Below are 26625 nucleotides of genomic sequence, written 5' to 3' on the forward strand. Positions count from 1 at the left end.
GACCCCTGGGGTGGCCTCCCACAGCCAGGGGCCATTCCCACACCCCATTCCATAGCACAGACACTGTCGCTTCTGTGTAGAACTGGGCCACGGCGTCCAACCTGACAGGCCACATTTCTATCCACAATGGTGTTCAGCCGAACAAACAGAGCTCCCTGGACCCCAGCTGGGAGCAGATTGGGGAGGGGGGCGGCTCCGCTGCTGAAACTCTGCACAGAGCTACAAACAGCTATTTGGGACTTGCCTGGAAAGGGGCCAAGCACGCAGGAATCCTGGCCACCTCAGCCCCCATCGCCCCCACCAAAGGCAATGTGCCCACTGTTCATCACTGCCCACCAGGACTTCAGAGCAATGAACTTTTCACTCCAGCGCTCTGTTCTTGCTGCTTACAGCGCCTCCTGTGTGATCAGGCTGCGACTGGAATAGATTGGAGACCTGCCAGACCCAGCACTCCTGCCCCACTCCCCATAGTGCCTCCTGGGGGTGGCTGGGACTCTCCTAGACCACTGGTTTTCAAAGTTTGGGTCGCGACCCTGTACCAGGTCGTGGAATGCGAGGCACTGGGTTGCCTTGCTCAGCACCCAGGGACCCTGGCAGCCAGTCAGTAAAAACTACTAGTAAAACTAGAAGTCCCTACCTGGAAGTGGCCAGCAGCAGGTCCAGCTCGTAGGCAGGGGGGTCATGGGGCTCTGCGCGCTGCCCTTGCCCCGAGCACCAGCTCCACACTCCCATTGGCCGGGGAGCTCGGGGTGGTGGTGCCCAGGCACCTCTGCCTAGGAGCCGGACCTGGGGTGCAGCATGGTTCACGGTGCCAGGACAGGTAGGAAGCCTGCCTCCACACCCCAGCTGCACTGCTGACCGGGAGCCACTGGAGGTAAGCCCATGCCCCAATCCCCTGCCTCAGCCCTGAGCCCCCCTGAAACCCGGAGCCCCTTCCTGCATTCCAACCCCCTTATCCCCAGCCCCACTCCAGAGCCTGCCACCCTCAGCCCAGAGCCCTGACCCCCTCCTGCATCCCAGCCCTGAGCCCCCCAAACCCAGATCCCCCTCCTGCACCCCAAATCCCTCATCCCCGGAGCCTGCACCCCCAGCTCAGACCCCCTCCTGCACCCCAACCCCCTGCCCCAGCCCTGAGCCCCCTCCCATACTCCAAACCCCTCATCCCCAGCTCCGCTGGGTCACGGGCATCAACAGTCTTCAACTGGGTCGTCAGAAAAAAAGTTTGAAAACCACTGTCCTAGACCCACTTCTAGCTATCCCTGCTGGTTGGTGGGGGAGAAGGTGTTGGCGATATTGTTCTGAGACAAACCACAGGTGTGTGTGTGTGGCGGGGGGGGAAATTGGTCACAGTGGGAACGTGGGAACTCCTCAGGGGGAAAGGGAGGGGGTTGGAAGTGGGTGTTCCTCTGGCTCCCCCCTCCCAGGGATGGGCCCTGCAGCACTGCAGATTTTGCCTGCACCAGTCCCTTCCTTCTGGAGATGTCCTTGGCTGAGCCTGCACTGAGTCAGCACATTCAGAGGGCCTATTAGCAAGTGGCGAGATCTCTGCAAGGCTGCAGGCCAGAGCCAGCAATGCTCAGTGGGCTAGAGCAGTGGTTCGCTCCCAACCAACCCCCAGGGAGGGTGCAGGACAGGTTTAAGGGGGTAGCAAGTGCAGGACAGGTGTTAGCGGGTGGCAAGCTGGGCAATTGACCAGGGTCCCACACCACAGAGGCCTCGTGAAGCTAAACGATATGCTACATCCCTGGGTGGCGGGACTCGAACTTCAGACTCCTGGAGGGGTTACAGTAGTCTGGAAAGGTTGACAAGAGGGAGGAGAAGGAGCAGCCCTCCCCCAGCAGAAGAGAGTGACTCAACCCCAGCCCAGAGCTGACAGGATGCATGATTCTGGGAAACAGAGAAGACCCTTGCCTGCTGATGGTGGGGGAAGGGGGCCACAACCCCAGAACAGCTTGAGTCATGCCCCCCAGGCAGCCCCTTCCCCCTGAAAAGCAATGCCCCCCCTTCCTGGAAAGCAGTGGCCCCTCCCTGCAGCTCCCAGATATTCCTCCTGTCTCTGCCTCTCCCTGCCTTGTGCAGCTCACAGGCTTGCATGGAGGGGGCCTGGCCACACCATGTGACCGAGCAATCTGGGAGGGCATGTGACCCTGCATGCCCCCCCATGCATTACCTCTGCTGGGAAAGTACCATCTGCTCCAGGAGAGCCTCTCCCACTAAGAAGTGCTACTCAGAAACCAAGTGACGAAGTGGGGGCCAGTTGGCCATGCAGAAAGGATCCCTGGGGTGGCCTCCCACAGTCAGGGGCCATTCCCACACCCCATTCCATAGCACAGACACTGTCGCTTCTGTGTAGAACTGGGCCGTGGCATCCAGCCTGACAGGCCACATTTCTATTCACAATGGTGTTCAGGAGGGAAAGGCGCATACATATGCAGGGGGACTTCAAGGCGCCCAGCCGTCAGTCCCTGCTGGAGACTGGATGCCAGACCAGCAGGACCACAGCTCTGTCCTGCTCGGGGTGTGTGCAACTAACCAACTCCCACTAGTGCTGGGGACACAGCTGGCCCTCCCCCTACCAGTCACCAGCTTCCCATCCCAGAATATGGGGGTGGGCCCCACAGCCAATCAAGCCTAGATCACTGGGCCAAACCCCAGCCTCCCTTACTGTGACTGGGACCCATCGCCCTCTTGGGTGAACGACTGATGGGCGGAGGTGGGGAGCCCACCACAAACAGGGTAAAGGCCTGCCAAGTCCCTGCCTCTGAAGGATTTAATCAGCACCTGGGGCCTGCGGGTTTATGGGACTGGGATCCCCAGAGCGTCAGGGCCCAGTGCGCTGTGCCACCCCATCCAATGAAATCAGCTCTGACCCACCTCACTGCCGCTCCAGAGCCCAGACATGGGGGCACTACTCAGCATGAGGCGGTGGGCACTGGCTGGCACAACCGAGGCCTTGCTCTGAGGACTGGCACTAGTGCCCACAGAGGCAGCAGGTAAAACATCACCCCGAGGGCCTGTTGGAATCCCTGCACTGTCCCCTCAGAAATGCTGGCTCCTCCTCATCTTACAGGGAGCGACACTCAGCAGGGCTAGTGCTGGAAACACACAAGAAGTCTCTTTGCACACGGCAGCAAAGAGCCCCTTCCGCTCCTTCTGCTCTTTCTCCCCCAGCTCAGACAATCACCCCAAGCTACCCCCAGGACATCTCACTGCAACAGCCAAGCTAGGCTCCATGTTCTGCTGCCAGAAATCCTGCCCTGGGGCCTGTAACGCCTTCTTCACAGCCTCCCTACTGCCAGCCATGATCCTCTCTATTCCAGGGGGGGACCCATGCCAGAGCCCCCCAGAATGGCAGGGGACTGGACACCTAGCAGCCCAGCGCTGAGAGACACCACAACAACCCTCAGCACAGGACAGTGTGGGTGGAGCCGGGCCACAAGGAGGTCTCCACTGATCCTGGGGGTGCCTGCTGGTACCAGGAGGGAGTGGATGGTATTTGCTGGGATGGCTCTTGGCAGATCATAGAATCTCAGGGTTGGAAGGGACCTCAGGAGGTCATCTAGTCCAACCCCCTGCTCAGATCCCATGCCATACTTCTGCTGGCTTCCTTGGGATGGGCAAGAAACTGGGCACTGAACACTGGGTGCCCTATGGTGGCACCAGCTGTATCTGCTCTGATGCTCATTGAGGTGGGGAGGGAGAGAATATACCCTCCCCCCGCAGCCCCAATCACCCTTCATGCCCCTGGTGCCCACTCCTCTGGCAGTGTCAACTCCCCTCCGCATGTCCAGTACCCCTTTCCCCAGGCAGTACCAATTCTGCTTCTCTCCCCATCCCTGTGTCCCTCCCTACCACAGTGTGAATCCCCTTTTTCATCCCCACCAGTTCTCAGTGCCAACTCCCCACCCCAGGGTTTACAGCACTAGTACCTCTGTGTGTCCCAGAACCTCATAGTGACACCATCTCGGTGTACCGGTCAAGGACCTTCCCATCCAGGAAGCCCCTGGGCTAGCTCCTCCTGTCTCTGACTGGCAGGGCAGGGCAGGGCGAGGAACAACACTAGGCATAGTCATCTGTGCTGCCTTTGTTTCCTGGCTTGCGGTTTCCCCTGCCTCGAGCCTTCTCCTGCTCTGCTGGGCCCTTTCCTACCTCCCCGACAGGCCTGTGCAGGGCTGACATGGGTGTGAACATGCTCTACCCATGTCACTGTCACTCCAGGGAAAGAGCATTCCCCAACGGCAGCACCAGCCCTTCGCCACTGCACTGAGCGCGCTACATGTCCCCTCCCTACTGCACATACTCACGCCAGCAACCAGCAACGGCTTGCCCAAGTGACTCAGACACCCCAGGGACTGACTGTTGTCCTGCAAAACAATGGTGCTCAGGCTAAGCATTGTGTGAAATGCCCCTCTCTGCTCCTGGGGTTTAGCTCCCCGGGGGTGGAGCTCTCTGATCCTCCCCTCTGGCTTATTGGCTCCAGGAACCAGATGGGAAAAAATAATTGGGGGTCATCTCTTAAGTGTCACCCACTTGTGGCACCAAAATAAGCTGCCGTTCCCAGTCACGCTGCATAGATCTTTATAGACCAACCCTCCCTCTCCACCCTGCATGCGGTGATCAGCAGTAGAGTGGTTAATGCTGACATTTCCATCATCAGCTGAGTGAACAGCCCCCTCCCCACCAGGATGGGGGCAGCTGCCCTCACAGAGCGATGGTTTCAGGCTGTCTGCAGACTCAGGCAAACTTCTCTGCGCTAGTGACACGCTGGGAATGTTTACAAGCTTTTCTTCATCCCCAGGGGGGCTAGAAACTAGCAGCCTCTTTTGTAGGGTTCCTGCACCCCTGCTTCCTCTTCAAAGATTTATAGCTCCTCCCAGCTCTGCAGCAGCCCCCTGTTCTGGGCAAGCCGCCTGTGGATAAGCTGAGCCTTGCCCAGCAGGAACAGACATCCATAGCGCACAGCATAGGTTATTATTAGCCGTGTTATTCAGTGTATTTTGGAAGGCCCTGATGGCTGCTGTGCTCACAAAGGAGGGGAACCAGCAGCTGATGCTGGAGGCCTCCTGAGTGCTGAGGGAGTGACGAGCATTTCAGACACATGGGGGAACTGGTCTGGATGCGAGCTGAGCAGGAGCAGACAGAGGTCTCCCTGCAGGCTGGTGCTGATGGAGCCAATGGGTTCCCTGGGTGGGCATATAGGGTGCACATTTGTGGATGGTGCTTCAGAGAGGCACAAGCCAACTGTCGTCCAGGGAGTGCCAAGGCCATCTCTGTGCCTGGCAGGCCCCCTCCAGCAGCATCCATCTTTTTGATGCCAGGGGGCAATTCTGGCTCCACAGACTCCTGGAAAACAGCTCCCCAGAAACACACTGCTACCAACAGGGCCCTGAAATACTGGTTCAGCCACAAAGCTTGCTCCCCAGCAGAGCTGCAGCATGGGGCCCAGCGTCCAGCCGACACTTTGGAGACTTCCTGGTGGGAAACCCCCTTCTGGGCAGGGTGCTCCAATACCATGGTGATGGGCAAGGCACAAGAACTGGAATAGAACAGGGCTGCCACTAATTCCGGACAGCCATGAACTGCTCTCCTGGGGGGCAATCCTGCGCCGCGACAACAGTTAAATCACACCCTCCTCCATGGGCTTCTCCTGGGGTGTGTGGGGAAGGCTCTGGTATCGGGGACAGATGGATGCAGCTAGTGAATTGCCACCCCAGAGAAGTGGAGGGAGCCCCATGGCCAGGCCGCGTAGAATGGAGCCAGGCAGGCACTAGACAGGATTTCTGCGCTGCACTGACCTCCCAGAGCTGGATGAGATGGGACCCAATAGGTTTCCCCATCTCTCCATGCAGTGCCTTCTCCTCAGTGTAACAAGTCAGTGACACCAGGGCTGACTCCAGCCCTGGGAGTCCCTGAGATCTCTTTCAAAGTCCTCCCCTGGCTTCACTCCCTTTCCCAAGCCAGGAGCAACGGGTGCCTAGGACAGCTTGCTCCCTCTCTCAGCCGTTCCAGCCTACGCTAGCAGCACAGCGACGTTTTCGGGGGGTGAGACAGCTGCCCTGTTTGTTTGGTTTGGAAGACACTTTCCTTGTTCCTGCTGATCCAATCCAGCTGTCCCTTCCACTCTCCAAAGGCCTCTCTCCACCAGCCAAACGAACCCTACACCAGCAGTGGAGGATTAGCCACTGGGTCAACGGGGCCTGTGCCCAGGGGCTTTGGAAAAATGGGTGCTCCCAGCGCTCCTGCCGGGGAGGGGGTCAGGGCACGAGGGCTTGCTGGAGCACTGGGCGGGCAGAGCAGTGCAAGCCCCCGTGCCACAATCCCATTTCCGTGGGGGAACAGCAGGCGGAAGGGGTGGGGCCCCCACTTGCTCCCCCCCCCCCCAAAACCCTAATCTGCCCCTGTACACCAGTTCTGTCTTCACTCAGCCCCCAGTGACGTCATGCCCAGATTGAGCCCTATTAGCTGATGGCTGCAATCATTATTGGTCAGGGAAGGCGCACGGGACTCCTGGGTTCAAATCCCAGTTCTGCCACTGACTCGCTGTGCCCCCATAGGCAGACCATTGTTCCATTCTGTGCCTCCATTTCCCCAGCTGCACAATAGGGTTTGTCTCACCAATTCCCCCTCCAGCTTTGTGCCAGGACTTGGCTTCTCCAAGCTCCCTGCACCAGGGGAGACTGGCCCCCAGCTAGACCTTGGATCACCATCAATTCCTACCAGCCAGGTTGTCACCATCCCAGCCACCACTCCGGGGCCAACTCTTTCGGATTTGCTGATCCTCCCCCCAGGTGGGAACAGAACTCAAAGCTTTGTAGAACAATGCACTGGGCTCCCCAGTGTGATGCTGACGCCCACAGCAGGGTGACCCACCAGGCAGACCCTTGTTCAAGTGCACAGGAGTTCAGCTCCATACAGAACCCAGGTGACCATTCTGGAGGGAAGTCCAGGTCCCTTTGCTTCTGGCCTGTGATCACAGCAGCGCCCCCAAACACACACTTGAAGGTCCAGTTGTTCCCACCACTGCTGGTCCCCAGGCATTTCAGGGAGGCTCCTTGAGGAGCTGACCTGGTCACCCAGGACTGAAACCGTTGGGCTTGCAGGGCGCTGCCCACCAGGTGCGGAGTGGCTGCAGGCCTTGTTTCCTGCAGGAGCCTCCCACAGCTAGTTGGAGGTGGGTAGCACTCGATGCAGCAGAGCGTGTACAAAGCATCTTGGACAAACCTGGCTCCGTGCCAACCCACGAGATTTGCATCAAGAGCCTGTTGCAACACGACAAGCACCCTGCTTACCATCCCTGCCTGAGCTGGGAGGGCACCGCATCTCTGCAGTAATGACATCACAGCACAGGCCTGCACCACCGGAGAAGGGGGTAACCCCCCCCACCCACACACACCAGGACTAGAAAGTTAAAGGAAACAGGACAAGCAGCCTCAGGGCTGGACTTACTGCTGTGCGTGGCTGAGCTCTCCTCACTCCATGAGGAGCCCAGCATCCCGGGATGGCTGCTCAGACCACACAGAAGAGCCCAGGAACTGTGTCTAGTTCAAACCAGGCCTGGACCCACCTGGGCCACCACACCCAGCAAAACATAAAGAGTTACCCAAGGCTCGCATAGCACTTTCTCTCCCACCAGCCCAAGGAATGCCACACCCCTTTCCCAAACTACATATAATACACAGTCACCCAGCACCGAAGTGCAGCCACTTCTGGGGTGGAACACATCAGACAGCAACACTACACACAGGAGCTCAAGGCAGGGATTCACATGAAACAGCAGGACTAGCCCAGCAGGACAGCACAGTGCAGTTACCCAGGCTGGGATCTGGCCAGGCCAAGGGAGTTCATATCAATTCCATGGAAACATGCCCTGGGATCTATAGTAACCACAATGCCGCCAGGGCCAGTCTCACACCTCAGCTGAGCAAATGGAAAGGTGCTATCTTCAGAGGTGCTCGAGCAGGGGGAGATCGTTCCACAGGGTGCTGGGCCCAGTACAGAGCCTTGGAGCAGGAAAGCTATTTCCTGTAAACAGACGGGAATGGGAGCCAAGAAACAAACGGCCACTCTCACGCACAGCCTCCCCCCGCTCTCACATAGCCCCCAGCCCTGATCAACTGTAGACCCCGAGCCCCACAGGGACAGCGGGCTGCAGCCTCCTCTATCGAGGCACTAACAGGGCCCCCACTGCTGCAGCACAACTGCTGCCAGAGCCAGGGACCTTATTTCTCAGCAACCTCTCAGTTCAGAATGGCAGGATCCTCTCCAGGCCCATCTGTCCCGCCCCCACCGAGAGGCTCCTCTCCAGACAGGGTGCATTGGGGAAGTGCAGTACTGCCAGTTAGGAAGCGTGGGTGAGGGGTGGAAGAAAGAGCCCCCTGGGATTTCCCCTAGGCTGGTAGCCCCGCAATGCACAAGGCGGGTGCGCCCAGGGCATCGCTGAGCAGCGCTAGGGGGCCCAACTCCAGAGCAGGAACAACAATCCAGTTAACAACCCACCCCTAGCCCAGGGCCCCAGGCAGGTTTCAGGTTGAGCACCCACATCCTCTGCCGTCCCTGTGCGGTTCACAGGCACCGGGTGCAGCACAGCAGCTGGCTTCAGCCCAGAGCCGCTTCCCCTTGCACATGCCCTAGACACTCACAGGGCGGGGGGGAGAGAAAATGCCACTGCTGCCCTCCCAGGGGCAAAGGGGCGGGAGTTCCCCTTCTTCCCACTCTTGCTAAGGGAGGGGATCCCCAGGCCTGGAGCACAGACGTCTAGCCAGAGCCCTGTGAGCCCCCGCAAGACTTTCAGAGATCTGGGTGGGGTGGGGGGGGAGCCCAGTGCCACGGCCCTAACTCACCTGATCATTTCCCTGAGACACAGAAGCAGTTGTCACAGCCAGGAAGAACGAGTGCCCAGCCAGGAAGGGTCCCTGCCACCAGCCCCTCCCTCCCAGGCAGGCCCTGAAATTAGCAGCCTCTAGTAGCTGAGCTGTTAATCGGATCCCAGCGTGGCCGGAGGGACTGAGAAGTGCAGAGACTTACTGTGTGGGCTGCTCCCAGAGGGGCCCTTCCCTCTCTTCTCTTCCCTGGCTCCGCGCTGGTGCTGGGAGCCTCCCTCGCCCCGGCTCGGCTCGCTAGCTCCGCTGCTGGCTCTGCACAGAGGAAAGGTGGGGTTTGGCCTGGTGGCAGGATGTGCCGAGCATACAGCTCAGATTGAGTGTGTGTGTAGGGAGGGGGGGGGAGTATGAGCAGAGAAATTAAAGGCACAGCAGCTGCTGTCTGACTCCCTGCCCTGGAGCTGCTCCCTGGAGAAGCCCAGGCCTCCCTTTCCCCGCCCCACTTCAGGATTTCCTCCCTAACTGGGGTTCACCCAGCCCCGTGTGCCAGGCTGCAGATCCTGCACCGCCCTTCAGCTGCGTCAGGGCACGTTACAAGGGGTGAGGAGGCTGCACTAATAGCCTCAGCTCTCCGAGACGCCAGCCAAAGGGATCCTCACTCCGAAAGCAAGGCGCCTGCACAGTGATGGATCCAGAGGGGCTGACCCTGGGGTCAGCAGAAGGCTCAGAGCCTGGCTCCCACCATGGGCTGAGGCAGAGGCTCAGGCCTGCCCGGGTCCAAAAGTGGAGGATCTAACCACTGAGTGAAGGAGAACCTCCATTAATAGTATAGGGTCTGTGACACACACTTGAGTAGTTCTGATTCCATCCAGCAGAGGGCACACAAAACACTACCCAGCCTTCCTAGCCTGCATGCCAAGCACACAGCACTTTGCAGACATGAATTAACCTCACACTTTCACCACTTTAGAGCGCTCAGGATCATCCTCCCATGTTCCAGATGGGGAAACTGAGGCAGAAGGTGACAAACATCCGTAGCAGAATCAGGAATATAAGCCTGGCTCCTATTCCCATGTGCAGGCCACTGGAACTTGCTGCCTTCTTCCTTCCCAATGAGGAGGGCTCTCTCACCACGATCACTTATGCCTCTTGCAGCCGGGCTGTGTGTTTTGCTCGTTCTCCAATGGCAGGACACTCCTCTCACACAGCCTGGGATGTCCTGGGGCTGGGCCTTGCTTCCCCAACACCAAGAGGTCCTGCTCCTCACGAGCAGCCTTAAGCCAAATGGATCCTTCCCAGCTGTTCACAGGGAAACTCCAGCCACTCCAGGCACTTTTCTGAGAATTGCCCTGGATGTGCTGCATGAAGGGCAGTGATCCGGACAGCATCCCCTCCCTGGGGCACTGGGAAGGGCATTGCCCATGTCTCCAGGGACAGGGGATCCCTACCTCAGACGGCAGCCCACCCACAGCGCTTAATGCCCCTCAATGGGACCAGATCCCCTGCAGCGCAGACTAGGAGTTAATGCACTGAAATGAAATACCTGATAGAGTTCTCCCTCAAGATGCCACTGTCGTTCCCCCCCCACCCCTTCGGTAATACCCATTGTCACAGCCCGTGGGAGGGAAGGGTGTGCTGCACACAGGGGCCTGGATGTGTGTGTGTCATTGCACACATGTGGGGGTCTGTACAGTGAGTTTGGCTATACAGGTGTATGCTGCACGTATAGCTTTATAGGACTGTATGGGTATACAGGTGAGTGCAAGGGACTGCACACAGTATTGTGTCCTGAGCAGGCACACATGCACTGGTGTGTGTGTGTTACACACACAGGCAAGAGTGCTGAGTGAGCATGCAGGACACTGTGCATGGCACTGTATGTGCAGGGCAAATGCATGGGCGGGGGGGAGGGGTGCCTGCACCTGGCATTGCCTGCGCAGCGCTGGGCAAGCACACAAAGGGGTGTTGCGCATGCTGCGCTGGGTGACCGTGTAGCGAATGTGGCTGGGTGGGTCCTGGCAAAAGAAGCTCTGGCTCAGTGTTTGTTTTAAGCTCACCTGAGCTGCTGCTTTGTTTATTTTCCCTAGGCACAGGAAAGGCAGGAGTCTGGGGGGGTGGAGGGGGGGATGGGACAGGTTTGCCCTGGAGGACAGGTTTGCCTTGGTGGTATGACCAGGGCGTATCATGTTGCTGACAGGCTAAAGCAGGCAGTGATGGCCAGGTACTAACTAGAATTAGCTGCAGGAAGGAAAATGCCCCAGGGGCTGAGAGAGAGAGAGAGAGAGAGAGAGAGAGAGAAGAATGGGAAGATACAGCCCTGCTGTAAAGAGGTCCCAACCCCAGTGAGGTTGCATACTTAGAGCAGGTTAGATTTGGCTGAGGATCTTTGCTTTCACCCCTTCCTGCCTCAGCCTACTTCCACTGAGGTCAGTGGGAGATTTTGCCATTAGCTCCAAGGGAGCAGCATTGGGGTCAGAGCCTGGCAGTCCCTGCCCCTAAGAATCCCCAGCCAGCTGGCTGCATTAATAGAACACCCTGCTGGGACCCCTCCTGTCCTAGGTGTCACCCACTGGTCCTGGGCTAGCTCCAAAATACCCAGCAACCTTTTGTGGGATGCACAAGAAGCCGGGAACCAGAGAACAGGGTCCTTTGCCCCGTGGACTGGGTCAAACAGACGAAGCTAGGAAAGAACAGGCCAAGCCCAATGGAGCTGCAGAACCACTCCCAGTTCTGCTGGAGGCAGTGCTGCCAGGTCAGAGAGAAGATCCACCCTGGCTGAGGGAAAGAGCTAGTGGCATATCCCTTCAGCCCTATTCACCAGCCAGGGGACAGACATGGGGTAGCTCAGCTGTAGAGACAGCGGGCACAGCACAGGTGGGCGCGAGATGGGTTACTGAGCCCTTGGAGGAGAGAGGCAGGGGTGCTGGGACCTCTGACCCTGAGAAGAGATGCAAAGGCAGCTGACGAGAACTGTGCATTCACTGCATGTGTTGTGCAGCCTCTGGGTGGGCAGAGCTGCTCAGAGAGCCCATCAAGGCCTCAGGCTTGATGTGGGGCTCAAAAGCACCTCAGGAGCTGGGTGATGGACTCATTCCTTCTGGTTTCAGTACAGAAAAGCGCTTGCTGAATTGTCCATTAGCTCTAGACCCTGCCTTATCTCAGACCCAGGAGGTGGGAGCCACAAGGGCTCCAATGGGACCATTACAAGTGGAGACAAGCAGTGGGTAGGGGGCATAGTCAGTGACTTACAGGGGAAGCTGGAGAAATCTACATCCCTCGCCCCCAGACGCCCTGTCCCTCTGGAACTGCCCTGTCAACTCCTTTCTGGGGCTGGTGTTTCCGCTGTTAATCTACAGCTACTAGGGACCTTGCTTTGAGTTCCCTGCCTTGGGTATCCCCCTGGGCCCCAAACCCCCCTTCCCAGAGGACCTGCTCCGGCTCCTGCCAAAGTCAATGACAGTCTGGGCACTGATTCTAGGGGAGCAGGAGCAGGCCCAGCACCTCAGTGGAGAGGTGCAGCTGGTGAGCAGGCCTGCCCTGGCAGACGGTGCCTCATGGCCCAAGCAGGGACAGAAAGGCCCCTGTGCCTTTAAGAGCCCAGCCCTCTCCTCCTCTTATTCTAGTGACAGTCGGCTGCGTTTTTCTCTGGAGCCACAGCCCACTGCTTGAGTCAGGCCTCAGCTATGCCTGGCACCACACCCAGAGCAGGGCCTGGATCCGCTCGTGCCCAGGAGGGACGTTTGCCAGGAGTGTCTGAGTCCTGCCCAGACTGCCAGGCTAGAGCAAAGCAGCCAGGCAGCCCCCAGCAAAGGGGAACCCGGCCCCTGCCATCGACCTAGCTAGAGTAAACCACCCAATGATTGCTCCGTGAGCACCCTCTGCTGCCAGGAGCTGGCATTGCTGAACCCAGCCCTCCCCGGGGCCTGCTGAGGAGCCAAGGCTCCTGCCCCGTGTGTGACTGCCCCTGCCCCAGGAGCCCAGGGCCGCCCAAGCGTATTCACAGCATGGGCCATATATCGATGGAAGAATGTTTTGTGGGCCCCTCCACCCCATTTGCACTCGTGCCCTGCCAGTCACCATCACCCAGGATGCAGCTCCCCTCCAACCTCTGCATTGCATCCCTGGAGTCACTAAGCTCCCTGGGATACGTGCCATCGGAAGGGGCTGCTGCTCTTTAATAGTTTATCATGCAGTTGGGGTTCTGAAAACAAACCTTACCCTGCTTCTCTTTGCTCTTCATCCCCGCCCCCCCGACCTGTGCTGGCTCCCCCTCTCCCTGGCACGTGTCTGCCTGGGACTTGGCTCCCTTCTCTCCTACTCACCTGAAAGGGCTGACCCACCAGACTCCTCTGCTCCACGCCGTGCTGCCCAGCTGCATCACTCTCTTCTCCCCTGCACAGTGCTCTCCTCCTGGCGGCTCTGGTCCCTGGGAGTGGCACCTCTTTCCTGCATAGCAGCAGGCCCCGAAGAGGCAGTCAGACTGGCTCCTTGTTCTTTCCATCTGCTTTGACAGGGTTTCGTTTGCAATGAAGAGACTGGAGATTGGTAGAACCAGCTGGAGACAAGCTGGCGCTAGCCCCAAGCGACCTGGCATCTCTCTGCAGAGCAGAGGCTGGGACCCGCCGCTATAAAAGAGCAATAGTCTGTCCTGGGCACAGAGAGGGAACTGCAGCTCACCCAGACACACTGGGCTCCCCACACCAGCTGATTTCTCCACTGAACACTCTATTGCTTTCCTGCAGTATGTCAGGCTCCCAACTGCTTTAGCCATGAGAGGCTGCTCCCCTGGGCACTGGCAGTGCTGTGAACTAGTGACGTGGTCTGGAAGTGCCAAGCATTGCTCTTGGGGGCATGCAGGGGTGGGCCTGGGGGTCCTTTGGGCAGCGCAGGGAGGGGACGTGTCAGGGGATGCAGCAAGAAGGTGAAACTGAAGAGCAGAGGGGATGGGTGGGGGGTGGTGTCTGATTCAAATATTCTTAGAGGTAAGGAAGCTTCAGCTGGGCCCTGCCTGCCAGGTGGGACTGTGTGTGGTGGGTTGGAAGAAGACCCACTCCCCCTTGCCATACACCTGGCATGTGTGTGCAGGTGGGCCAGGTGCTTCCAAGCCTAAGGGGCAGCACAGGCACTGGGTGGGGGCTGAGGGAGCACAGAAAAGCAACAATAGCCACCCTCCCTCTATAGTCAGAGAGGAGACACTGGGCTGTTGAGAGCACACACACAGAGTGGGTAACAGACACCAGCCATGCACACCACATTCCCCAGAGACCTTAGTTCCCTTCTGTCTCCCTACAGGAAAGGCCAAGATATTGGAGCCAGACCACAGCTAGAGGGAAGGCCTAGGAGCTGAGGATGGGAGGTGCCCCCCGCACCATTGGTTATTGGACTGTTACCCCACCAGCAAGCCCTCCTAACTCAGGCAGAAAGAGAGGACCCTGTCACACGCTGCCACCAAAGGGCTCTCACTACAGGCCCCACCTTGGGGCTGTTGAAGCTTACAAGGGCTGCTTCCAGTCTCTGCCACTAGTGGGGGGGGGGTAGGGGCAAATGCCACCCCACACCTGTGTGCTCTCGGGCAAAAGGCCCTATGGGAGCTAACAGGCAGAGTGGGCTTGAGTGAAGCAGCAGGCAGCACCTCGGGCGAGGCGGGACTCAGTGTGTGGCAACCAGGAGCCCAGGCTGGGTTCTGGGCAGGTGAGTCTGAGTCTATCCTGGATGCAGAGAGGAAGATGGTTAGGGGGCCTGGAACACGTGTGGCTCCAGGCCTGTCAGCACACTAAACACGGGGAAAGGGTTGTGTTCCAGGCTGGGCAGAGCCCCCCACCCCCAATGGTGCCTGAGGTCCGGCTCCCAGCTCTAGGCAGAGCCTCCCCCCCTGCTGCCCCCCCCGCATGGTACCCATGGCTTTGGGTGCCAGCCCCAGGCACAGCCCACCCGCCCTGCCCCTGCCTGAAGCACTGGGTTCCGACTCCAGGCAGAAGTTCCCTCCCCACAGTACCTGAGGCTCTGGGGTTAGGCTCCAGGCATGGCCTACCTCACACACAGTGCCCAAGGATCTGGGCACTGCCCTCCCCACACGTACCTGAAGCTCTGGGGTTAGGCTCCAGGCAGAACCCGCCACCCTCCATTGGTGCCTGTGGCTCTGCATCCGCCAGCTCGAACCCATTCAACACAGAGAGGCTGGCAATCTGATAAGTTCCATTTTTTCTTTTTTACACAAATATATACAGGGTATTATACACAGCTCGACACAGACACGGTGCCAGTTAGAACACAGCTCCCCCCCCAGGCAGTGCCCCGGGACCGCGCCCAACAGCCGCACACACAGAGCAACCGCAGCCTGCCCACTACACCGGGGTGAAGGGGGTGGTGCAGATGGGAATAGGCAGCCAAGGGGCCAGCATCCTCCCTGCTCCTTAGTCTGGACACAAGCACTTAGAGCCCTGTGCTTCATTTCTAGCCTGTCCTGGGGGAAAATCAATCAAAATTAAACAATGTGCATTTCAACAGGGAGCTCTAGAGGGGAGGGGAGGGGAAGTCTGCCCGAGGAACCCACCGGGCCCACCCTCTCTCAGCCACTACCACAGAAGAACATGCTCCAGCCCTCAGCTAGCTGCTAAGAATGAGCCAGTGTCTGAGCCCTTCATCACTTTGTCTTCTCACATCAAGGAGCCAGTCCTGCTATTGCCTCTGACTCTGGCATTCCTATTAGAGGGGCAGGGTAAAGGAAGGACATCCGGTCTCGGTTCCAAACTGCCTTGGACTTGCTGTGTGACCTTGGGCAAGTCTCTTCCCTGCTGTGCCTCAGTTTCCCCATCTGTACCATGGGGATGACGATTTTGACTGCCCTCTTGGGAGCAGAGATGGGGAAGGCTGAGACTTGACTCTTTAGGGTCTATAAAGTGCTTTGAGCTCCTGGCTGGAAGTTGCTAGCAAAGGACCAAGGCAGATTTATTACTCCCCTCCTGGGAGCCAGCTCCGACTGGTTCCGATACACCCACTGGGTTCCAAGCGCTGCTCTGGCTGCAGTTAATTGGAGCAGTGTCCACGTAGGGTGTGCAGTCAGGGCTGTGGCCGGCAGTGGCCAACGAACAGAGCAGCAGGGTGAGGGAGGCAAGGGAAAATAAATACAGCTCACCATCAGGGAGGTTTATTTTGTGCTCCTGCTGCTCACTCTGCCTGGCACGCAGCCCCCTGTGCAAATCCAGCCTAGCATGGGTGTGGTGCTAAGGGTCGGAGGGGGCAGGGTTAGAAATACGCTCAGCAGGCAGTGATGTCCCATGAGAGTCCCACAGCAGCATGTTACACTCACCCCTGGGACCAAGTTCACAAGAGGGATCCAACTCTCCCAGGGGCTGGGGGAGGCGGGATGGCAGAGGCTGCTTCTCACACTGCCTGAGCAATGGGGACGGGGAGTCGCAGCCCTACGCTGGCAGGAACCAAACACACAAGAGGGGTCAGCCAGGGCTGTGTACCTGGGCCAGGGAATCAGGGTCAGCCCCAGTGCCTGTTGGTAGCTGGCTCAGTGCCCAGCGCCACTCCACAGCAGTCAGGGAAAGCTGACCCCAGTCCTCCCCCTTGCTGGCCCCGCTGCGCAGACACAGGACAGCATGGGCGGGGGGCGGCGGCAGCTGGGTGTCAGTTTTTTATTTTAAGGGGGGGGGTAAAATGTACAAAATAACGCCACTTAAAACAATACCACATGCCCCATGGTGAGCTCCCACCATGGCCTGACTGGGCTCCAGCTACCAGACATGAAAAGGCCGTGCGGGCTGGATAGGATACACGCCCGTGCTAGCCCCTACGCTCCCCTCGCCCTGCGAGGGGTCCTCCCACCATCCTCGCCATCCGGATGTGCTCTCCAGCCATTGCTGAGCCAGCGCGGTTTTCACTGGGCGACACCCGCTCCCCGCACTCGGCTGGGTGCTGCCACCAGCACTGGGCTGCGGGGGGGCGGGGAAGAGCAGGAGCAGGCCCAGGTTGTTACACTTCCCCCAAACCAGACCGTGGCCCTCACGTCCCACAGAGCCAGGGGCTGGGGAAGGGCACCCACACACCGATGTACATGCGTGTGTGCGACACAGCCACAGGGCAAAGGGCAGCGCAGCGCAAGGGCACTGCTCCTCCTGCAGCTAGGACCAGTGCTGGCTGCCGGGCTCCCAGCCGCCCGCTACTAGCTGGGGTTGCAATACCTTGATTAAAGCTTTTTTTCTTTTAAATCTAATAAATTATTAGTGTTCAAGATTCCAGATATGGGGGGCAGAGAGGAGGCCACTGGAGACCGGAGATTCCCCCCAACATTTGCTGCCTCAAAGCATCCAGGCTTCTGCTGTCCCTGGGTCCTCTTCCCCCCAGAATGGGAGCAGCAAGGGTCAAAGTCATCTTCCTCCTCCTCTTCCTTTCCCCTTCCCAGGGTCTCATGGTCTCAGTAAGTGTTAGAGAAGGTAACTAGTAAGAGCAGGTCCCTTCTCACCCACCCAGACGGGAGTGAGAGGGAGCGGGGCAGGGGCGGAAGCAGGGAATGGAGAATTTGATGCACGGCCCCTTCCCACCCTTGGAATGAGCGTTAGGGCAGCGGCCCGGGCAGGTGGGAGGGGGCAGGGGCTGGCATCCTCCTTGCCACGCTCCCGGCTCCATTCGGTTCTCTCTCTGTTCGCAGCGGCCGCCCTGGCTCCCGGGACCGCCCTGCCCCAACTGCCCTCTGGGGTCGCTACTGGTGGATCTCGTTCTCTATCAGGCTGTCCTCACACGACTGGAAATCCGTGTCGTTCATGCCGTCCGGGTTGATGAGCTCTTCGTCCTGGGACCCCTGCTCCTCGGACTCGGCCGCATCACCCTCTGGAGAGGAATCCTGCAGCACTTGGGCGATGTACTTTTGCTGTGGAGAGGAGACAAGAGACCGGTTAGCTCTGTGCAGGCTGCTGGAAAGCCACAGCAGCGCAGTAGGGTGGGTAAGCACCATGCAGATGGGATGCTGAGTGCAGGGCATGCTGGGGCTGAAAGGAACTCCTACTGCATGGAATGCACAGGTTTCAGCATGGCACGGGGGCACAGAGAGGAGCTGGATGATTTCAGGGACGCCGCTTGGATGGGAAATGCTAGCAGCAGGGCCCGGGGTGCAGCTCTTGATGTCCCATTACAGGTAACCCCCAGACCTCGGGAAACATCTGAACCCTCCAGAGAGCCAGGGGTGGGAGAATTGGGAATGGTGGCGGTCAGGGCTCCTACAAGACTGGAGGGCCTGATATTAAAGCGGTCTGATTTCCCCCCCCCAGAAGACAGGTGCCCAGCACTTCCTGGCAATCAACTCCTCTAAGATGGCTCAAGCTGGGCACTCACATATGGAGGCCCTTTGGAAAAAAGCTTCCCTGCTGTGGGGATGAGGAGTGGCAGGGGATCTAACCCAGAGGGACAAAACCACCCCATCAAGTAGCTGGAGTTCAGCACAGGGCACCTGTCTGGCTGCAGGGCCAATGGGAGCAGTCAGAATTCTGCCCTCCCCCCATTCCCCAATCTGCAGATCAGCCATGTCACTGCAGAACTTTACCAGACAGGGCTTTTGGTAACTGGAGAGCGCGTGGCAGCAAGACTGCGTGGGCTTGGGAAATGGTGACAAGGCCATGTTAGCCGCAGCGGCCTCTATACATGCACGCAGCCATTCCGATGAGGCCTCCCCCGTACGCTGGGGTGAATCCGGAGTCAGTGGAGTCACACTGCTGGAGGGGAATCCAGCCCTTCCTTTACTAGTCACACACTGTTTGCTCTCAGGACAAATCTCGACGATGCAAAGGATTCACAGCCCCACTTCCTTGTCCCCTTTGTGCCATTCAGAGCCCCCTGGCATGGGGAAGTCCCCAGCGGGTACAGGACTGGTGTAGCCAGCTCCTGTAGGAGGCGCAGAGAGCCCTGGTATAGGAGATGAGGGAATGAAGGGCATGGCTGGGATGTGTTGCAGTCCAGCTATCCCCAGCTGGCAAATGCCCTCTTGGAGATCACTGCCAGCTGACACAGGTCAGAGCAGCCCCCAGGTGGCTCTAACTTACAGTGGAGATGAGGGCAGAGTCAGGCAGATGTAACCAGCTCCTTGAGGCTCCTCCCCCCGACCCCCAGCAGATCTTAGCTGCAGCAGAGTATCTGGCCTTGGAAATAACTTGATGGTACCAGAGCCGGTTTGCTCAGGAGAGATTTAAAGGGGCACCCTCAGGGACTCCAGACCCCAGAGAGCTGGGCAGGAGGGGGAGGGGTTACCCCAAAGTGTTTTCATTCCATCAGATTGCAATGAAAACAGCTGGTGCTGGGATGTGGCATTCCGGCCCTGCAGCGTTTGCAACGTGCACTGATGGGCGAGAGCCAGAAAGTGAAACAAAAAGGGGAACTGACCAGTCTGGTTTCATTGTCCCAGCTGAGAGAGAGGCAAAAAGTGAACAAACAGCATCAGGGGCGCAAGGGGGGGAGGGAGGAGACGGACAGTGCAATTCCTCATCTCAGCTGGGCGAGGGACATGCGGAAGGGCCTTCTCTTCTGAGCCCCGCCTGCACCCCACAGATGCCGGCTGGGCCAGGCCCGGAGTGAGGCCCTCAGACAGGAAGAGACGTGTGCAGCCCCCTTCCCCTGTCCTAAACCGAGAGACGCAGGGCAGCGGGAGAGCTGGCGACTCACAGCGGATTTGGGAGCCGGCGGCACGGCGGCAGGTTGCCCGTTCACTCTCCCGTCCACGGCGTCCACCTCCGTGTGGTCAATCTAGAGGTCAACAGAGTGAAATGGAGACATGGCGTGGAGATGGCGGGGCAGCTGGTCCACTGACCCCGTCAAGCCTTCCCTGGGAGCCTTATCTGACCAGGGAACCTGGGCGCACAAGCGATGGCTGGGCTGCGGGGGGCTGAGCGCCCAGCTCAGGGGCAGCCCCACAAGGCTCCTTTTCCAGGAGGCTGGAGAGGGAACAGGCTCATGGGCCAAAGATGGGGCCTGGCAAGGGGGTGTGCCTCCCACTAAGCTTTCCTGCCGCCCACGAGACCAGTGGCGGTGGCCCTGAGATGGAGGAAGAGCCCTGTCCCAACGACACCCACCTGCATGTGAGTGGGGAGGCAGGAGGTATTAGACAAGGCAGCCCATAATGAAGGGGAAAGGCCCTGTGAGGAGCTTCCCTACCAGCCCAACTTGAGGTAACCCCTCATCACCTCAGCCACGGTTCCCTCCAACCAGACACTCCCCACCCCCAGTGCCTCCTGGGGCCTCACCTTGTAGTTGTGAGCACTGAGGTATTTGAAGTGTCCGAAGCAGACATGACACAGACAGATCACAATGGTGATCACGAGAACCACAAAGGTGAACATGGAGGTGGGGGCCAGGAACCCTGGGCAAGGCAAAGGGTCACAGTCAGGGCAGTCGCACACCCAGCATGCAGCTCCGCTGGCTTCACCACCCCCAGGGGCCTCTGGCCCTTTGCCCCATACCCAGGGGGGACAGCCAGCACGCGGTGCTGGGGGGACGGGGAGCCCAGCACTCCTCAGCCAGGCTGAGTAGGTGTTTACAATTCGGCACCCGCCACTCGCCCCGTTAGCTCCCTCCCCTCGCCCCAGGCTTACCTGTGCGCACGGTGGAGAAGAAGAGGAGCCAGAAGAGGCAGAGAATGGGGGCTGCCACCACCTGGTTCACGGCCCCCGAATGGATCTTCTTGTCCAGCTTGGCTGGCAGGTAAGCGTAGTACAGGTTGTACCTGTCAACCAGGTGCTTGAGTAGCATGTACATCAGCCCTGAGAGAGAGAGAGAGAGACTGAGCGAGAGCAGCGAGGTGGCCGCTGGGCTCCAGGATCAGCAGCAGGGGATAGTGGGAGATCAGGGAATGGCTCACAGGTGCCAGCATGCTCTCTCCGCAAGGCTGCTCAGGGCTGGACTTTAGGGAGACGACTCTGAACTCAAGGTGCTGGGACGCTGGAGTGAGTTAGCCAATACTCACATGAAGCCTCATAATTCTCCCTACCACGCCTACTGGGAAGGCCCTTCTCCAGTGTCCACCCCACCGCTGAACAGAGGGGTCAGAGTGATGGGGGGAGTTTCACTCCACGCAGAGCCACACTTTCCATAAAGGAAAGGATTCATTCAACGGGGCTAAAGGAGGACTTCCCAGCGTGATCTATTTCCATCCTATTTCACACTCCCAGTCCCCTCTCCGCCAGTTGAGCTGCTGTGCCAGGCAGCTGAGCACCCACAGTGACACATGTACTTGTTGTACATGTCATTATTTGTGCCCCTTAGTGCCAGCAGAAGCCGGTGCCACCTATGTATGGCAAAGCATCGAGTGCCACACCAAATATTCAACCTCCTGGAACACTGGCATCAGGCAGGGCATTAGCACTGACCACTACAGCAAGTGTCAAGAGGGACACACTTGCTTGGTTGAGAACCTCTGGCCTGGCACACCCTTCTAGGCATGAGCTCTGCAAACATGGCCTCACCAAGAAGAGGTTTCAGGGACCAGAAGACAAGGCCCATGATAATATTGAACAGAGAAGCTTCTCAATCAACCAAGTATGGAGCAATATGTAGCTAGATCACTGCTCTCCACCCTCTTCCGGAGACTATGATCTGCCAGCAAACAGAGTGGTTCAGGGACTCCAGCATCAGCTGGACTGGGCAATAGGTCTGTTCGCTCCCCACCACCAACATGCACTTGTCACCCCGCAGGGGGGACACACTGCCAGTTGGGAAAGCGTTCTTTTGGGACAAAAGGGGTCTTTGGGCAAGAGACAGAGCAGAAACAGCTGTTATGCAAAGACGACCGAGGCCCTTTCTCTTCCAGCTGGGAAATCTACACTCACTGCCCAGCCTGGCAGATGTGCTCACTGCAGTTACCAGGGGCAGCCATCCCCTGGAATGGGGGGAGCAGAGAGCCTCCTGGTAGGGAGCAGGGGGATCATCTCGCTTACCTGGTCTGTGCAATACATGGCCAGGTGAGAAACCGCAGCAGGCATGTGGGTGGAGCTTCCAGCTGGTAACTCACTTGTCTCTTCACTGGGAATGCTGGGCACCAAGGAGGTGCGAGAGCCATTGTGAGTCTATGTACAGACTGGCTCTCTGAAGGGTCTCATTCACACACACACTCAAATACCGGACCCAGGTGACTGAAACCATGCCACAGTAGGGCTGTGGGGGTGCCATCAACAACTAAATATCAAGGCCCTAAATCTAAGACATCCCTCAAAATGTATTCAGAGGGACATTTCTAATGACCGTTCTTTGTAATGGTTCACAAACAAAACTGGGCTTGGAATGTAAACCCCCGGTTAAAGAAAATAAGAAATTGTGCCATTAAAGAATCATAGCCCTGCTTTCCAAACTCCCCTCCCCAAACAGATTAAGGGATAACATCTACTGACTTATAACAATGAAATGCAAGTATGCAGGATGGCTAACTGGTCACATTAAACGCGTCGCTAGTTCTAGGTTAAGGATTTGTAACTCTGGACAGCGAATGAGCACAGATGAGGTAACACTTAGGCCAAGACCTTGGTGGCATAAGTGTGGTTTTGCCAATTCTTCTTTTTCATAGAATTGCTGATCTGCTTAAAACGATGTTACTGCTGACAGAACAAAGGTACGTATTGTGCTGGAAGTTTTGAGGTAAAAAGAGAGAAACCTGTGACAACAAAAAAATGTCTTCATGGGAAGACCCAGGGCAGGATGACATAAAATGACATGACCAGAAATGGCAAAACCGAACAGGAAAAATGCTGAAGCTGGGTAATTAAAGCCTGTGCAGAAGTAACGTATGGGTTATCCCAAACCCAAAGAGCTAATGTGTTAAAAGCCGACTGAATAAAGATTGAAGTGATCTGTAATGTAGAAATGTATGAAAGACCTAAGAGAACATGGGCCCACACTGGAGAAACACCACGGCAGAAACACCACGGCAGAAACTAAAGGAGGGAACTGAAGGACCCCTCCGAGGGATCAGAGAAGGCAATGACTACCATGGAAGGTGGCAGGATTTCCCAGTGCCCCACAATGTGGTAACTTGGGCCCATTTACCAATTCTGTCTTGTCTGTTATTAATTGTCTGGCATAAATGTATGTTGACAGTATGTGACAATAACTGTCTGAAATTGTACAAACAAAGGTGAAAATTGATTAAGCCTAAATCGGGTGGACTCGTGACTCAGTTTCCCAACTTTTTACCCTAACCAGGGTAATGCCTCCAATCCCACCCTCCAGATGGGGCTCCCCCACTGGAGGCAATGAAAGACACCATCTCCCTCCTGCCTTTGGCTGCAAGCCCTTCCATGCGCAGCAAGGCAGAGGGGCGCCGGGCCACCTACCAAAGGGGACGATGATGGGGCAGGTGATGCTGTAGGTCATGACCACGGTGAAGACGCACATCATCCAGGCATAGGCGGCTCCAAACTGGAACTCATACGCTTGGTGCTGTGGGAGGAAGCAGAGAGCGCATCAGTATGGCGCACAGAGCTGCCCAGTGCCCCGGTAGTGGGAAGCATGTGTGTATGCACAGGAGCGCGTGTACTGCTCTGTCCGTGTGCAACAGTCTGTTCAGGCTCTCTGCGGATGGGCCTGTCTGTGAGCGCACACATGGCAGCACCGCATGGAGTTGCCTTAAGGAGAGCTGTGGGAATCCCCCGCTCTCCCCAGGCTCTCTGGCTGCAGCTCTGATCTTCCTGACGCAATACCTGCTAGCAAGCTGTTTCCTTAAACACTAGTCAACGTACACCTATGCGTGAGCATGCGTCTGGATGTGCAGCTTGCACAGGTACAGACTCACAGGTGCACACTTGCACAAATCTACAACTACAGGAACACACCCAGTTTGTTCACCATGGGCCTGACGTGCATCGGGTGCTCGGGGCAGGTCTCCGAGCGCGGCAGCGAACGTGCCCAGGATCTGCTAGGGGAGATGGGGTCGGCTCCACTACGTACCCGCTTGACGTTCCTCCGCTCAGCGGCTGAGCGGGCCAGGCAGAGGCGGATCATGTACATGAGCAGGCCGGGGATGCGCAGTAGGTCCATGGCGTTCCCGATGAAGGCGGAGGCGATGACGTAGTTCACAAAAAAGGCCCCGTTATCAGGCAGGAAGACGCACCTGGAGGGGGGAGGAGAGCAAGACAGGCAAGTAATGCTTCTTAACCTAGCCACAGACATGGAAGAGCATATGGGCAGAGAGGAAGCTGGCCAGGGCTGGCACTGCCAGGCAACGGTCACTGTTCCGCCCCTTCCTCCTAACATTATAATTTCTAGGAAGCTGGTGTGTTTTACCACTAACAGGCCAGTCTCACCACGTTTCCCCACCAGAAATAAATCTGGCTAGGAAGAACCAGCTCAACATCTCTAGAAGCAGCTTTGGCTTCGGAAGACCTCCCAAGTGCTTAGGCCCCCTCTTCCAGCAGGAGGCACTGGATGGAACGGGGCAGGAGCACTGTCGGTGTGGGGAACTCCCCAGCTATGCCAGTCTCAGGCGCTCTCAGCAGGAGGTACTGGATGGACCAGGGCAGGAGCACAGGCTGTGGGGTGAGTTCCCCCCAAACGCCAGTCCCAGCAGGAGTCACAATTACAAAGACAGGCTTTCCCCAAACCCTGGTTTCAGATACCACTTACTCAAATCGCACTGCGGCCTCATCCAGGAATTTTTTGTCAAACAGCCAGCGGAAAAACACATCCAGACTAGGGAGAACAATTAAAAACAAAGAGTCTAGTGTGAGTACATAAACGTTTGGAGATCAAGGAGCACAAGCTGTATGCATACGTGGTCACGACCCATCTCAGGAGCTGGAACAACACCTGCTGCGAATACACGGTAATCTTGGAACACGGATGCACTCAGACGTGTATATGTGAGAGAGTGCCGCCGTCCTCCCACTTCTAGTCTTCAGGACCGTATGTATAGAGGAGGAAAGCTTTAGTATATGGTGAGACTACTGGGAAAGAGGGCTCAGACTGTGCCGGGATGTCTGTCTCTGCCATCCAGCCCATGTGCATCACTGTACCTGTACTTCCTCACTCAATTCTGCAGGGGAGTTAGCAGCAACATCTGCTGCAATTCTCTGCTGACCCTGGGGGGAATTATGTTGGGGCTTTAAATGTTTGCTTTAAAGGAAAACTGCACTAAAATAGGAAGTAGTTTCCACTCACTTGAACCAATATAAAAAATGACTAAAACATTTGACATTATATTATACATATAAAAATGAAAGATGAAATAAGGATGCAGTGATATTGTCAGTCTGAGGATTCATATCAAGACTGGAAGAGCAGAATGGTAGGGAACGGCAGACAATTTCTACAGCTCTTTTTAGCGCACGCGCACACGCAGAGAGAGAGAGAGAGAGAGAGAGAGAGAGAGAAGAAAACATATAGAACTTGCCCTAACAAGAGCTGTGGGAATGTTTTGCTGTCTCTGGCTGCAGCTCTGATCTTCCTGCCTCCTGACACATCAGTGGCTTGCGTCCTATGACCCTGAAGTCTAATTAATTTAAAAAAAAATGGATTTAAAGTAGTTTCAGGCCCCACTCCCTGCATCACAATTTTCTTGTTTTTAAAAACATTTCTCTCTCTGCTGGATGAAAGAGCCACACAAACAAACAACAGGTGAACCCCGCCTATGCAAGGGAAACAGTGAAACTGACTAGCTCCAAAGGCTCAGATCCTAACATCAGTGGAAGTTAGGTGCCTTAATCCCTTTGAGGACCTGAACCAACGTGCCCTCAAACACACAGAATAAACAAGCAGAAAAAAAATCCTTGTTCTCTCTTTTAATTCTATTAGGTTTAGGCCCACATTTTGCAGCCTATGACCTTGTATGCGCTTATTTGCAGAGCCAGTAAAAGATTCTCAGTCAGAAGCGTGACTATTTTAACTGATGGGCTCCTTTTCAAGTGGGAGCCCCCTGGGGTCACACAGCTACTCAGCTGGTATCAGTGGAGACACAGGTACAGCATCAGGTATTTTCAGATACTCCCTGAGAATTTTCTTTACTCTTGGAGCACTTTACACTCTCCCTCATTCGCTCTTCATGTCAGTGCAGCCTGGGCTCTGAGGCCTCCAGTGCAAAGGACCTATCCTAGCAGCAGACAGCTGGTGGGACACCATTAGGGGTGGCTTTGTGAGTGCTGCCATGGAACACTGGCATGAGGATTTGGGAAGTGGGTTCAGGAGAAAGGCTGAAAGGGTGACGCTTCATTGCAACATGTGGGGAGGCTGGCTGCATCCTGCCCCCACCTGGCTAAAATGGGGAATTGGCTGGTTTCGTACAAATGTGCTTATTTAATAGGTTTGTTGTAAGGGGCCAGCTGAGCAGGATCTAAGCCCTGTGCAACCGGAGAGAGATTATCCAGCTTCCACAGAGCTAAAAGGGCCAACCCCATCGCTCTCGGGCAACTGCCACCATCCCACGCTCCAGGGGAACAATTCCCTACGTGCAGAGGGAAGGAAATAGAGAAGAGCCAGATGGGTGTGAGGGCTGTCTCCCCAGTGATACAGGACAATGCACTTGGCCAAGGGCATCCTCAGCCCAGTGCTTCATGCAGCGCTGGGTCTCCAGACCTGCCTTCATTTCCTCCTCACCCACCTGCTCAGGCCCAGCGAAGGCAGCAGCAAGACCATGAAGATGAGGAAGGTGTAGCACTTGTGCATGGTAGTCCTGTTCTCTCCAGACCTGTGGGCACAGGGGAGGCCATTAGCAAGTGGACCGGGAGCCTCCCGGTGGGTGATCACACCCGTCTAGCGATCCATCTCAAGTACTTACAATGCACCCTCTAGGCCCCTTTGGTACCGATCTGTCCTTTGTACTTGACTATTATTATTG

General features: G+C 57.0%; 2 protein-coding genes across 7 annotated transcripts in view; both read right to left on the minus strand.

Moving 5' to 3' along the window:
- The window catches only part of CAPN11 (calpain 11), a 30981-nt gene extending 21803 nt beyond the window's left edge, over nt 1–9178 (minus strand). The window contains exon 1 of one of the 2 annotated variants that reach the window (XM_039530398.1): nt 9025–9178. The gene's annotated coding sequence lies outside the window, so the exon portion shown is untranslated. Of the gene's footprint in view, nt 1–8840; nt 8986–9024 lie in introns of those variants that run through there. The other variant, XM_039530399.1, reaches the window with a different exon arrangement.
- Nucleotides 9179–15018: 5840 nt separating this feature from the next.
- TMEM63B (transmembrane protein 63B) overlaps nt 15019–26625 on the minus strand; it is an 88155-nt gene continuing 76548 nt past the window's right edge. For all 5 annotated transcript variants that reach the window (XM_039528948.1, XM_039528950.1, XM_039528949.1 and 2 more), the window contains 8 exons: nt 26389–26475; nt 24420–24485; nt 23745–23907; nt 23132–23237; nt 20402–20569; nt 20054–20169; nt 19476–19556; nt 15019–17694 (listed from right to left, as the gene is read on the minus strand). In XM_039528948.1, the coding sequence (XP_039384882.1) occupies nt 17527–17694; nt 19476–19556; nt 20054–20169; nt 20402–20569; nt 23132–23237; nt 23745–23907; nt 24420–24485; nt 26389–26475 (955 nt within the window). In that variant the 3' untranslated portion in view covers nt 15019–17526. The remainder of the gene's footprint in view (nt 17695–19475; nt 19557–20053; nt 20170–20401; nt 20570–23131; nt 23238–23744; nt 23908–24419; nt 24486–26388; nt 26476–26625) is intronic.

Source organism: Mauremys reevesii, linkage group 3 (genome assembly GCF_016161935.1).
Source record: "Mauremys reevesii isolate NIE-2019 linkage group 3, ASM1616193v1, whole genome shotgun sequence".
NCBI classification, from domain to species: domain Eukaryota; kingdom Metazoa; phylum Chordata; order Testudines; family Geoemydidae; genus Mauremys; species Mauremys reevesii.